The 14,251-nt window shown below is 35.5% G+C and overlaps 1 protein-coding gene across 1 annotated transcript in view; it reads left to right on the plus strand.

Moving 5' to 3' along the window:
- Positions 1-6,619: 6,619 nt before the first annotated feature.
- Depdc4 (DEP domain containing 4) overlaps positions 6,620-14,251 on the plus strand; it is a 28,811-nt gene continuing 21,179 nt past the window's right edge. The window contains exons 1-2 of the mRNA XM_071609606.1: positions 6,620-6,707; positions 8,909-8,988. Coding sequence (XP_071465707.1) covers positions 6,705-6,707; positions 8,909-8,988 — 83 coding nt within the window. The 5' untranslated portion in view covers positions 6,620-6,704. The remainder of the gene's footprint in view (positions 6,708-8,908; positions 8,989-14,251) is intronic.

Raw genomic sequence — 14,251 nt, forward strand, 5'->3', positions numbered from 1 at the left:
ATATATTTCCAGCTCCAAATTCCCACATTTAAAACACCAATTGGAATATTCGGGTATGTGACATATTTTGTCAATTTCATCTTCTTGGGGTAAATTCTTTCCACTGGATTTCTGATGTGTTTCATTTTGTACTGGTCACCTGCTATGTTTGAAGCACAGTTTCTCTCTTCAGAGCAAACACAACCTTTGCCTCTCTCTCTTGGATCTCTTACTTCCTGTCTTCTGTGTCTTTTTATTGTTTACTCCTCGTTTTGGTGGCATACATTTTCTAGCAGTTTCACAAAAAAAAAAAAAAAAGGATATACAGAAGATAATTTTTTATCTGTATTTCTGAAAATTTCTTTATTCCAGTCTCTTATTTGATTGACAGTTGGAATTCTAGGTTGGAAATGATTTCCAAAGAATTTTTAGGACATTTTCCCATTATCTTCTTGCTTCTTGGGTTGGTGTTAGTAAGTCTAAAGCCATTCTGATTAGGGATTTAAAAAAATTTTTTTTGGTTGTATATGGATGCAATACTTTTATATTATTTATTTTTATGTGGTGCTCAGGATCAAACCCAGTCCCTCAGACATGGTAGGCAAGCGCCCTACCACTGAGCCACAACTGCAGTCCCTGATTAGTGATTTTTAAATGTGATCTTTTCTCTACCTTCACTCCTGAAGCTCACAGGGTCTCTTCCCTATCCCTAGCTTCCTGAAATTCAAAAGTAATGTGTTCTAAGGTAAATATGTTTTCACCCACTGGGCTGTTTCACTCTAGAAATTTCCTTGGATTATGATTGATGATTTTCTCCATTTCCTCCAATTATGCCTTCTCTATTTTAATTCTAATCTCCTATTTAGATATTGGATCTTCTTAACTAGTTCTCCAGTTCTTGTAATTTTTTTTCTAATTGTCCACCATCTTTTATATTTTTGTTTGGTTTTATTTATTAGAAAATAGCTTCAAATTTATCCTCCAAACTTCCCATTGATATCTAAAAGCACACTTAAATTCTCAGTATTTCCTTTATCATGGCATTCTGTTCTCATTTTATAGTTGCCTGTTTTGGTTATCTCTATATCCCTGCCATCTAGAACAATGCCTAACCCAAAATAGGTCTCAATAAATATTTGTTGAATGAATGTTCAATTATAATTGAATTCATTTTCTACTTTCAGGCAATTTCATATCTATTTGTACTAATTGATGACTTAGTAAGATGTTGCTTCTTCACTCTTTTCATATGTGGTAACCTTGCCTCCTTACTTAGGGTGTAGCTGTGTAATGCCCACTATTTGCTATGTATCTTTTCCTTGCACCTGGTTCAGTGCCCTGCCCAAAGGTGGTTACTGCCCAGCTGATTAGAGGCTACTCATGATCTCAAGTATGTACTAAAAAATGTTAATTTACCTTATAGTTGACCAGTAATTGAGAAGTAGCAAACCAGATGCCCTTAGGATCCAGGCAGTTCAGAGAACCAATAATTAATTATCAGATATGTAGGAAAATACTGTATTTTTTCTTGAAAAAATTGCCCTTTCAAGCTATTTTTCCTTTTCCTACTTAAGACAGATAAACACTGGGAAATAGGTTATTACCTATAACTGGAAAATACTATGAAACTAGCAGCTAATACAGTTTCAGTACTTAGGATACAATAGAGAGTGGTGGGGCTTGTAGTGAAGTGGAAATAAATGCCAGTCAAAATGGGGTGGCCTTAATCTGTACCACATGATTTTGGTTGCTATTAATTCAGGGTCAATACTATGAGATTTTATGATTTAGAAAAAAGACACTTAAAACTAGAATCTCACATGAAATCTCCCATTTCAATACAAGTTAATTTTTTTCAAAGTACTTTTATATCCAAAAAAAATCATGACTATGGGCCAAATAGTCCATAGGCCACTGACATGGGAGCTCTGTGAGAGATTTTCTATAGTTATTGCTTTTATAATTTTGTTTAATTGAAAGGTAAAACATTAATTATGATCTGGTAGTTAGAGTGATGAAAAATTTAATTAACAATAGGAATGACCAGAAACCCAAGTTAAGATTAACCTAATACTGCATTTTGTTGTTGTTGTTGTTTTAACTGAGGATAGAATCCAGTGGCACTGTACCACTGAACTACATCCCTAGCCCTTTAAAAAAAAAAAAAAAAAATATATATATATATATATATATATATATATATATATATATATATATATATACACACACACACACACACACACATATATATAAATATATAAAATATATTTTATTTTGAGAAAGGGTCTTGTTTTGCTGAGGATCTTGCTAAATTTCTAGGGCTGGTTTCAAACTTGTGATCCTTCTGCCTCAGTCTCTAAATTGCTGGGATTATAGGCATGTGTCACCAATCAATCAGCTTTTGCTGAGGCTGACTTTGAACTCTCAATCCTCCTGCCTCAGCCTCTGAGCCACTGGGATTACAGGCATGTGCCACTGTGCCCGGATCGACCTTTGGTTTTTGGGGATTGGTTTATTTCGCTTAGTATGATAGTTTCCAGTTCCATCCATTTACCGGCAAATGCCATCATTTCATTCTTCTTTATGGCTGAGTAAATATTCCATTGTGTATATATACCACAGTTTCTTTATCCATTCATCTGGTGAAAGGCACCTAGGTTGGCTCCATAGTTTAGCTATTGTGAATTGAGCCTCTATAAACATCCATGTGGCCATGTCATTACAGTATGCTGATTTTAAGTCCTTTGGGTATATGCTGAGGAATGGGATAAGGGGGTCAAATGGTGGTTCCATTCCAAGTTTCTTGAAGAAGAAACAGGATTTCTTTAGGTGCCTTTGCAGGAAATTTTCAGCAGTCCATCTGCCTTCATAAGCTTCTAGGCATAAAGAACAGGTTATCTATAGGAGAAAAGTAACCACTGTCAATAGTTTCTTCACCTGCAATGCTTGGATCTAAAAGATAATGAATCACACATATTAGGCAAGATACACCATTCTTTAATACAAAGAAGAGAAGGGAGGAAGGGATGAAGGAAGGATATTTAAGAATTATCAGGAATTCATATAGGTCTGGGGATGTATGTCAGAGATAAGAGTGCTTGCTTAGAATGCACAAGGAACCCTAGCACCCACAAGAAAAAAAAATAGTTTATCACTCAAGAACCCTATCCTAAGAAAATGTTTGAGAAAATACTTTAATTTGACTACAAAGAAATAACAAGAACCCCAGTATAGGAAAATAAACATTAGTAGGCAACACACCTTGATCTTTGCTCTCTCCTATGTTTTCCCTTATCTCCCATTTTGTATGCACACCTACACACACACACACACACACACAAATCTCAAGTGGATGTGGTAATAATGTGTGGGAATGAGTAAAAGGTAAGAAATAAAAAAAGAAGGGGCCAGGTATGGTGGCACTCGCCTCTAATCACAGCAGCTAGGGAAGCTGAAGCAGGAGGACCACAAGTTCAAAGCCAACCTCCGCAACTTAACAAGCCCTGAGCAACTTAACAAACCCTATCTCTAAATAAAACATAAAAAAAAAAAGGGGGTTGGGGATGTGGCTCAGTGGTTAAGTGCCTCTGAGTTTAATCTCCAGTACCAAACATAAAATAAAATAAAAAGGGTGGTATACCATTAAGGGAAATTATAGTAAATAGCAACCTGTCTCGGCAATAGGAGGGCAGATTTGGGAGAGCAGCAGATGTGAAGGGGGGATTAAAGGCCTTCCAAAGGAGTGTCTGAGGGGTGTGTGTTGGGAGGAGTAATAGGATCCTAAATTTTTATCTTATGGGGTAGGAAGGTAATAAAAGGAAAACAATGTGTTGTAGAATAAATAGTGCATCCGGTTTGGGGAAATATTTGCTACATGTTGAGAATCCCTAATTGAAAATCTACAGTGTTCCAAACTCTGAAACTTTGGAGACCTGAGCTTGACAACATTCTAATAATCTATGCAAATATCCCCAAATCTGAAAAACTCCCCCAATCTGAAGTATTCTGATTCCAAACACTTTCAATAAAGGATATTCAACCTATGTCTTAGTTTCAAATAATAATAGAACAATATGCATCTCATTATTGGACAGGAAACGGAAAGGGAACCACTAATGGAATGGAACAGATGAACTCTTAACAAAATTGGAAATAATAAAAAGGTGGCCAAAATATTTTTTTAACTTCTAGAATATAAAGGTACACAAAGTGTGTTGGTATTTGGTGAGGAAAAGATCCATTCACACACACAAACACACATTCAGTTCTTCGTTTCTACAGCAAAATTTATTGAAAGAATTCTCTCAGAAAAAAGTTTACTTCTTTGGGTTTAAAAATAAACTAGATTTTATTGTGTTTTATCAAACAGTGCTTTAGTTAAATACAAATGTTAACCATCAATTTATTGTGTTTTGCATTTTCCCTTTACAATTGTTAACTGACTTAATGCAACAGTTGTATGTTTGGAATATTTTCCTGACCAGTTCATATTTACAGTTAGGCAGCAGTTGATTCAAAGCAGAAATGATGAGCCAAGATTAACTATTCCGAAAGAGATACTCTTTACTGGCATAGTTAAATATTATAATCAAGAGAGAGAGATTGCCTATTAATTGATGAGTATGTTGATATACATTTAGGAATTTTTCAACTTTTAGGTAAGAGAGGATGCTTTAACTGTAATTTTGCATAACAAAACATTGAAAACTATATAATCTGAAATAGAAAATGTGTGTTATATGATAATTACATTTTAATAATTTTTCTTTTATGGTATCAAGGTACTTCCTGGAGTCTTTTTCTTTTCATTTCATTTCTATTGCCTGCCCTGTAACTGTACTAGCAAATGCAACTAACATAGTGTAGGACATATCTAAGATACAATATCACAGAGATGTTATAAGAAACATGTATTTTTATTTAGGTAGTATAAGAATTAGAGAACCGAAGTACCTAGAGATACTAATTTCTGATATATTAATTTGGTGACCCTTTAGCAAAATAAAAGTTAAATGACATTATATGACTTTTTAGCTATGTATATAGCCATATAATTTCATGTTGCACACACAATACTCTTTGATAATGCTAGGAGTAATTACACTGCATATTATATTATATAATTTCCTGTGTATTTGAAATGTTTTATAATTTAAAAAATTTTAAGTGGAAAAAATGTAAATCGGGGCTGGGGTTGTAGTTCAGTGGTAGAGTACTTGCCTACCATGCGTGAGGAGGCACTGGGTTCATTCCCCAGCATCACATTAAAAAAAAAAAAACTAAATAAACAAAATAAAGCTATTTAAAAAATGTGAATCAGGGGCTGGAGTTGTAGCTCAACGGTAGAGTGCTTGCCTTGTGCACGTGAGGCACTGCGTTCAATTCCCAGCACCGCATATAAATAAGCAAAATAAAATAAAGGAACATCAATAAATAACTAAGAAAATGTTTTTTTTAATGTGAATCAAATATAGCACCATAGCATTTTTTTTAATACTTGGGTTTGAACCCAGGGGCACTTTACCATTGAGCTATATCCCCAGCACTTTTTATTTTTAATTTTGAGACAGGATCTCACTAAATTTCTTAGAGTCTCACAAAATTTCTAAGGCTGGCCTTCAATTTGAGATCCTCGGGCCTCAAGCCTCCTAAGTCACTAGCACCATAGCATTTTAATCTACTATTAAGTACTCTGCTCTATAATTTTTCTCCCATATTTTGTTGTCTTGTAACACACATAACAGAAAATGAGAAAAGAACAGAAGCAATACAATTCTAACATTGTTGTTGCCCAACATTTGAGAAGAATTACAATGGCTACCTACTTTTATGGCTATTGCATCAGAATCTGATGCCTACAAGTTGTAAAAAAACAGATGACAAAAATTGCAATAACAGTTGTGGCTCAGTGGTAGAGCGCTTGCCTTGCATGTGTGAGGCACTGGGTTCAATCCTCAGCACCACATAAATAAATAAACAAAGGTATTGTTTTATGTACAACTAAAAAATTTTTTTAAAAAATAAGCAATTTACTGAGTACTTATAATGTGCAAAATCTGAAGGAATACTGTCTCCCCACACTTGCTAAGAAGAAGGAAACTAACTTAAAACAGTTTCAGTATTTGCAAGTATAATGATTAATTTATTCAACCCATTTCTTGTGTGTTACTATATGCTGTTACTATACACTGTTCTAAGTGCTTAAAATATATCAGCAAACAAAACACGAAGATCCAAGACCTAGGGGAGCTTATATCCAAGAGGAGGAAGACAAACTAAGTTATATACAAATAAATCATCAAGTCATATAGTTTGGTAGAAGGTGAAAATACCTAGGAAATAAAGAGCAAGTTAAAGGGATTTATGGAGAGGATAGGACAGGGATGGGCAGGTGTTTTCAGTATTAAACCTGATGGCCAAGTTTGGACTCACTTAGAGAAGGAGATCTGAGCAAAAACTGGAAGGGTAAAGAGAGTCAACCAAGTGGTTGGGGAGAGAAGAAGTGTGTTTGGGCTGGGAGAATGGCTTCCAGAGGAGGGGCCATGGTGTCATGCACACTTTGGTGTTCAGAACAGCAATGAAATGGTGAATAGAGGGGAGAGATATAAGATGAGATGAGAGATGTGGTGATGGGTACACAGATCACAGTAAGGCCCTCACAGGCTAATGGAGGCTGGTTCTCTTTGGAATAAGACAGAAGATTATTGGAGAATTTGAGCAAAGCAATGGTAAGATTTGACTAACATTTATAAAGATAACTCTGGCTTTTGTGTTGAGAATAGATTATAGAGGAGCAAGGGCAAAAGTAAGAACACCTTTTAGGAGACTGAAATAATATGAGCAAGAGATGTGATGACTTAAAACAGAGGGCAGCAGTAGAGCCAGTAAAATATGGTTAGATTCTTTTTTAAAATATTTATTTTTTAGTTGTAGTTGGACAGAACACCTTTATTTCACTTGTTTTTTATTTTATTTTATTTTTTTATGAGGTGCTGAGGATCGAACCCAGGGTCTCGCACGTGTGAGGCGAGCGCTCTACCGCTGAGCCACAACCCCAGCCCCGGTTAGATTCTTAATATACTTTAAAACATTCTAGGAAAAAAAAATTGCTTTTAGCCTCACTACTATTTTCAGTACCAGACAGTACTTTCAGTGGTGTTATTTCTCCTTAACATCTGTAAAGAATTTCGGGATTTAGAGGGAGGGAGAAAGGAATGGCATGGGGAAGTACTTAGAAATTAAATCTACCAAATGATGCCATGTCCAGGTTCAAATATACTGCAATGAATCCTGTTTCTATATAGAATTGCTCCTTCCATTTTTTTTTTTTTTGCTTAAAAATTATAAAGAAATATACTCATTCAAATTCTGTAGCAGTTCTGTCAAACAATAAATAAAGCTTTCATTACTTAAGTGAAAAAGGTAATCCTAAGTATGTAATAGAGTCTCCGATTAACCAAAATTTTCATATATAATTTACCTGCAGGGTGGGTCCCAGATTCCAATTAGGAATTTAGAAAGAACAATTCCTCTCCTTCTTCTTCTTTACCACTCTTATCCTTTTCCTCTAAATGAATTTCCTTCTTTCCTTCATATGTCACAGAAGTTAGAAAGCATTTTTTTTCCATTTTCCCACCTCCCACTCATGTTACAAGTACTAATGTCATAAAAAACATATTAGTTAAAATTTTGTAGCAGACCACAAAGGGAGAAAAGGAACTTAACTTGGGCTGGAGGAGGAGGGGGTGTAGGATCCAGGAAGCAGGGAAAAGGGCTCTGATGACTGGTTTCCAGAGATAAGAGGCTGAGGTATTTCAGGGAGGCTGAATTAAGAGTATTTATATAGAGGTTCTCAAGCATGCTAAGCTTGTTTCTGTTATAGGGCTTTATCTGGGCTGTCTAGTGTCTGGAACATTTGTCTTCCAAATCTTTCTGGGCTTATTTCTTCACAGCTGTTCAGATCTCTGCTCAAAATATTACCCCTCAGAAAGATGGAAGCCCTATGGGCTGGGGTTGTGGCTCAGTGGTAGAGCACTTGCCCCTCATGCTTGAGGCATTGGGTTTGATCCTCAGCACCACATAAAAGTAAATAAAGATATTGTGTCCATCTACAACTAAAAAAATGTATTAAAAAAAAAAGGAAGCCCTAATTATCTAAAAGAGTGGTCTGCCTCCTTTGCTTAGCCACATCTGGCCCAATGTATTTTTTAAATTGTCATTCTGTCCATTGAGACTATAACTTTAAGAATTTGATCTACTTACTTGGCACCTGAAATAGCACCTAGCTCATAGCAATCACTCAGTTTTTATTGAGTGACATGATGAAATAATGGGGACAGCTTCATGACTAGAAAGTGGCCAGACAAGTAGCCACCTGGGAGCTATGATGAAGGGCTGTCTGTATATGAGCTTCAACCCTGGAAGAGCTGGGGTATGCCCTCTGTAACAATATTAGCTGAGGGATTATTTTGCTAGATATGTGTTGTAGTCTGGGATTACCTTTGAGGAAACCAAAATTGGAAAAGAAGAATAACTATTTTAAGAAAATGTTTTAATGTTCAGAGCCACTGTATATATATGGACCATGTAATTACAATGTAAGGTTATTTAGACAAGTGCTATTATGGAAGTACAAATCATTTTTATTATGGGCGAACATTTCACTAATGATGATAACATTTCACTAAGCTAGTTTCAAATATAGCAAATACATGAACACAGTAAATTATATTTTAAGAATGCTAAAAAAAATGTTCAAGTATTCATACCCTTTATAATTCAGAGGCCTTCTATCACCCACCCCCTCTTCCCATCTGTAGTTTCCTCTTACTCTACCATTGGTTGAAAATAAAGATTTTTTTTTCTATGTTGAATTCTTAGCTAGGGAAAAAATCACATTAAGTATTTGGGAATCCCCGTTTTTATGTAGACACCAGTTATTTCATTGGATCTGGTTGATAAGAAACTTCAGAAGCTTCCGCATGGAGAAGATTCAGATGCCATATCCAGGTATTGATTCAGACTTTTTCCTTCTTTATTATTAAGCATCTGTTGTTGGTAAGTATGTTGAAAAAGATGCCAAAAATGAACATGTAATAAATATATAATGTTATAAAAAGTGGTGATATTAAGGTTATTTTTTAATATCCCCAGGGCAAGTTTTTCTCTACATAGTTGTTTTTGGAAACCCTTTGATTACTTTCTTGTAAGAAGGTGAAAACTTTATCATTGCTGCTCCTGATTCTTATCTCCCCTTCAGTTATCCTCCCATGCCTGCTTCTTTCTCCTGTACTGTTGTCTCTTTTTCCAACTCTGTGATTCTCTTTCTTTTTCTTTTTTCTTTTTTTTTTTTTTTTTAATTCTCTCAGCCCTGCCCCCTTCCTTTGTAGGGAAAAGATCAAATTTTATAGTGAAGGAGCCCAACCATCCCGGACCCAGTTAAGTAGACTCCATGATTCTTTTCAAAACACAAAGTCTTATGGGGAAACCAAAATTGGAAAAGAAGTATTAACTATTTTAAGAAAATGTTTTAATGTTTATAGCCACTGTATACATATGGACCACGTAATTACAATGTAAGGTTATTCTACTGATCTGGATCCTTAACTTAGAATTTTTAAAACTTTTCTCTCTCTCTCTCTCTCTCTCTCTCTCTCTCTATATATATATATATATATATATATATATTTTTTTTTTTTTTTATTTTTTATTTTTATGTGGATTTGAGGATTGAACCCAGTGCCTCACACATGACAGGCAAGCACTCTATCACTGAGCCACAGCTCCAGCCCCCCAGATTTTTTTTAATACCAATAAAACTTCAAAATATTTTTCAATACAAATTTCCCAAGATTTTCATGTGGGAGTCTAATAGCATAATAGATATATTGTGGACACTAAAGCCAAAGGGTCCAAACAAGCTATTTTAATAACCCCTTTGTGTCTGTTTTCTTACTTAAAAAATGGGAACACTACTATACTACTTTATATATACTGCATATATAAAAATACATATGTATATGTACTATTTCATAGTATAGTTGTTAAGTATTTAATATTTATATCATTAATACATTAAAACTAAGTAACATTTTTCCTAAAAATATAAGATTCAAAGGCATTATTAATTTTTAGAAAAAAAAAAACATTCACAGAGGAGGTCACAAATTCATTTGCTTCTATTACTTAGAATTTCTCAGCCAGTGCCATTTTTTATCATTTCCTCTTCCGCATGGAGAAGATTCAGATGCCATATCCAGGTATTGATTCAGACTTTTTCCTTCTTTATTATTAAGCATCTGTTGTTGGTAAGTATGTTGAAAAAGATGCCAAAAATGAACATGTAATAAATATATAATGCTATAAAAAGTGGTGATATTAAGGTTATTTTTTAATATCCCCAGGGCAAGTTTTTCTCTACATAGTTGGCAACCAAGGAACCCATTAGGCAGTCAAGGAGGTATTGAAAGTTATTTTTAAGAAAGCGATATGACCAGATTATATTTAGATAGAGCACGCTAGCAGCCATGTGGAGAATGGGTTGGCAGTGGGAGTGGAGGAAGTCTTAGGAGATCTCCTACTGCCAGTGAGAAGTGATGTGGGCCTGTTACTGTGGCAGAGGCACGAGATGAAGAGGAGGGGACAGGTTTGAGAACTATTCAGGAGGTAAAATGGGGAGTGCTTGATTCCATCTGGGGGTTAGGAGGAAAGCTGGCTCACAAATTTTTGACTCTCACAGGGCAAGGTCTATAGTTTTAGTACTTGAGAGGCTGAGGTGGGAGGATACTTGAGACTAGTCAGGGAAACAGAGGAAGGACTTTGTTTCAATAAACAAACAAACACTTAGGTTTTAAGTCAGGTGACTACCATCAATTCAGGGAGAAAAATAGAGAAAGAGAACATGTTTAGGGAGATGATTAAATGTGTTTGGGGCTTTTGATTTAATATATGTGTGGGACATTCTGGTTAAGATTTTCAGAAGGGCAACTAGATGTACAATTTTGAAGTTCAGGGGAGAGATATACGCTAAAAATAAATAACTGGAAGTCATGGATCTGTGGGTGGAAATTGAGGTCATCTATTGTCTATTAAATAAAATAAGAGGTCCAAGGATAAAAGTTTAAGGGACACCAATAGTCAAAGTGCGTGCAAAGAGAAACCTACGAATGACAGAGAAGAAATGCTAAGAAGAGAATGAGAAGTTATGCCCATAAAGTCAAGGAAATGAAACATTTTAGGATGGAGGGTCCTATGTAGCTGGTGATCAGGACTGCCACTGACTATCTGGAGCCAATTAGTAAAAGCTGTTTTAGGAGCTGGAGAGGCAAAAGTCAGGTTGCAGTGAGATGAACAGGAATGAATGGACCATGAAGAGTAGGTATACGAGAAAGAGAAGAGAGGAACTGGGCAATAACTGAGGCAATGCTAGGGCAAGGGAGAGATTTTAGAATATTGTTCTGCTGGAGGAAGGAATCAGAAGAAAGGGGACATTGAAGGAAAAAAGAGATGGCTGATGGAGCCAGGTCCTGGAAGAGGCAGAGGGAAGTGAGTTCAAGGGCATGAGATCAAGTGTTTTCCTAGAACAGGAGGAGCAATATTGGAATAAAGGTGGTAGTGTATGTAGATGTAAATGAATAAGTATGTCCAGGGATAGGAAGTTGAGAGAGATCATTAAGTGCTGACTCCACTGACTCTATCTTCCTTGAAGAAGTAGGAGGAGACTATGTTGCCATATTCTATACAACATAGTTGTAATATAGTCTCCTGAGAGGATTGGGGGAAAGCATTAAATGATGACATGAGAAGGGGATGGTTAGAAGAAGGATTACATGGTTAGAGGAAGGATTGGAATAGATGGGAAAGGAATTGAGAAAAGACTAATACATGGATTGATGAGTAATTCTGAGTATCCGGATTAAGTAGGAGATTACAAATTTTAGTGGTGCCAATCAGACAGAAGATTTTTCTCAGCAGCAATTATTTACTTGAAAATGGAACCAGAATAGGTGGCTTAGCATATTGATCAGGAGATTCCGTTTTGCTTTGTCAGGTGTTGTTACAGAAGGATAAGAATACAAGAGAATTGAAGACATGTTAATGAGACAGTGTTTCAGACGTTGAGATATGTCTGAATTGAATGAGAAAGAAGAGATACAAAGAAAAGTGGCACATCAAGGTTTTATGTTCTGAGATTATAAGGCATTGACAGAACTAAAGACAGTAAAGCATCATATTAAAGACCGCAAGTCCTGCAAGGTGACAAACCTGATTTCAGATCCTAGTTCAACAACTTGCTAGTCATGTGGTCTAAACTTTTCTTTACTGTAAGGTATGGATGATAATGCCTACATATTTACATCTTAGAGTAATGAATATTTAATGAAAAAATTAATGAAATCTTGGCACATGATAAGCATTCACTGTCAGCTATTATTATTTTAAGGTGGTAGATTTTGAATAGAGTTGATTACAGGGGTTTAACTTTTCAGAGTATCGTCATTCCAAGGTATTACAATAGGTGTGTTTAGGTAAAGGCTGTTATGGTGAAAATAAATATGGTAAACAAAACAAAGAACTGGTATTAACAGGCTTTAGGATGCCTAGTTGAGAATTGCTTTGGTGTGTGAGGAGGCTGAATTTTCTTTATCAGCATAGGGAGAGTGACTGTTGACCATGGGTCAACACAGCTCAGAGAACAGTGCAAAAGAATTCAGATTCTTTGTGGTTTGAACATGCCTCAGTTTATTAACCATGTCACTTTAATTCTTTATGTGTACCTCTTTCAACTAGAACTGTAGATTCTTCTCCCCTACTTGGAGTTATTTTCAAGATGAAATTTTTAAAAAAAGAAAGAGTATGTTTTGCTTAAGTATAGACCATTTTGTAAAGAAACAGTACTATCATTTTGGAGCAAAGAAAGTATGAGCATAGGTATTATTACTACACTTTGAAAAAAAAATTAAGTGCAGTCTAAGGCCAATTTGGATAAGTACATTTTAGTTGTCATTTTTTAAACCCACTTCTCCAATTTTAACTTTTTTCTTAAGGTTTCACATTTTGTCAGCCCATGACAAACAAGGAGTTTGAAAAACTAAAGGGAAGAACAATTCAATAGCTTCACCAGATGGCTCTTGAACTTAATAGTAACTCCAGCATCTCTTTGAAACAAACAAACAAATTAATTAAAAACACCATCCAGGGCTGGGGTTGTAGCTCAGTGATAGACTGCTTGCCTCACAAGCATGAGGTACTGGGTTCAATCCTCAGCACCACATAAAATAAATAAATAAAATAAAGATATTTTAAAAAATACAAATAGCCAGCACGGTGGCTCACACCTGTAATCTTAGCAGCTCAGGAGGCTGAAACAAGAGGACCACAAGTTCAAAGCCAGCCTTGCAACTTAGGCCCTAAGCACCTTACCAAGACCTTGACTCAAAAATAAAAAAAATAAAAAGGGCTGGGGATGGGGCTGAAGTTATAGCTCAGTGGTAGAGCACTTGCCTAGCATGTGTGAGGCACTGGGTTTGACTCTCAGCACCACATGAAAATAAATAAGATAAAGTTATTGTGTCCATCTATAATGTATATATGTATATGTATATATATATATATATATATATATATATATATATATATATATATATATATTACAGGCTGGGGATGTGGCTCAGTGGTAAAGCGCCTCTGGATTCAATCCCCAGTACCCACTCCCTGCAAAAAAAAAAAAAAACGCCATCCAGAAGCTTTAAATTAACATTTCTGGTTCAACAAACTACAAGTAATTTGTAAATATCAACAGTTCTCTGGTGGTTTTTTTCAAATTGCCATACTTACATTGCAGACAAAGGATAGCTCTAAGTATTTAAACATGATTACATGTTTAAAATGTCAATAATTTTAACATTATAAAACGTTATTAATGTTAATTTTTAACTTTTAAAAGGAATACAAGTTAGTCTTCATGTATGCTCTTTCACTTAATTATTATGTTGCTAAAATTGCTTGCTTAAGGTACTATTAGCAGTGTGCTGTGGCACACACCTGTAATCTCAGTGACTCAGGAGGCTAAGGCAGGAGGACTGCAAGTTCAAGGCCAGTCTTGGTAACTTAGGGAGACCCTGTCTCTAAATAAAAGATAAAAAGGGAAGGTGAGGGCTGGGGTTGTGGCTCAGTGGTAGAACACTTTCCTAGCATACGTGAAGCACTGGGTTCAATCCTCAGCACCATATAAAAAAATAAACAAAATAAAGGTATTGTGTCCATCTATAAC

This window comes from Marmota flaviventris, chromosome 3 (assembly GCF_047511675.1).
Source record: "Marmota flaviventris isolate mMarFla1 chromosome 3, mMarFla1.hap1, whole genome shotgun sequence".
NCBI lineage: Eukaryota > Metazoa > Chordata > Mammalia > Rodentia > Sciuridae > Marmota > Marmota flaviventris.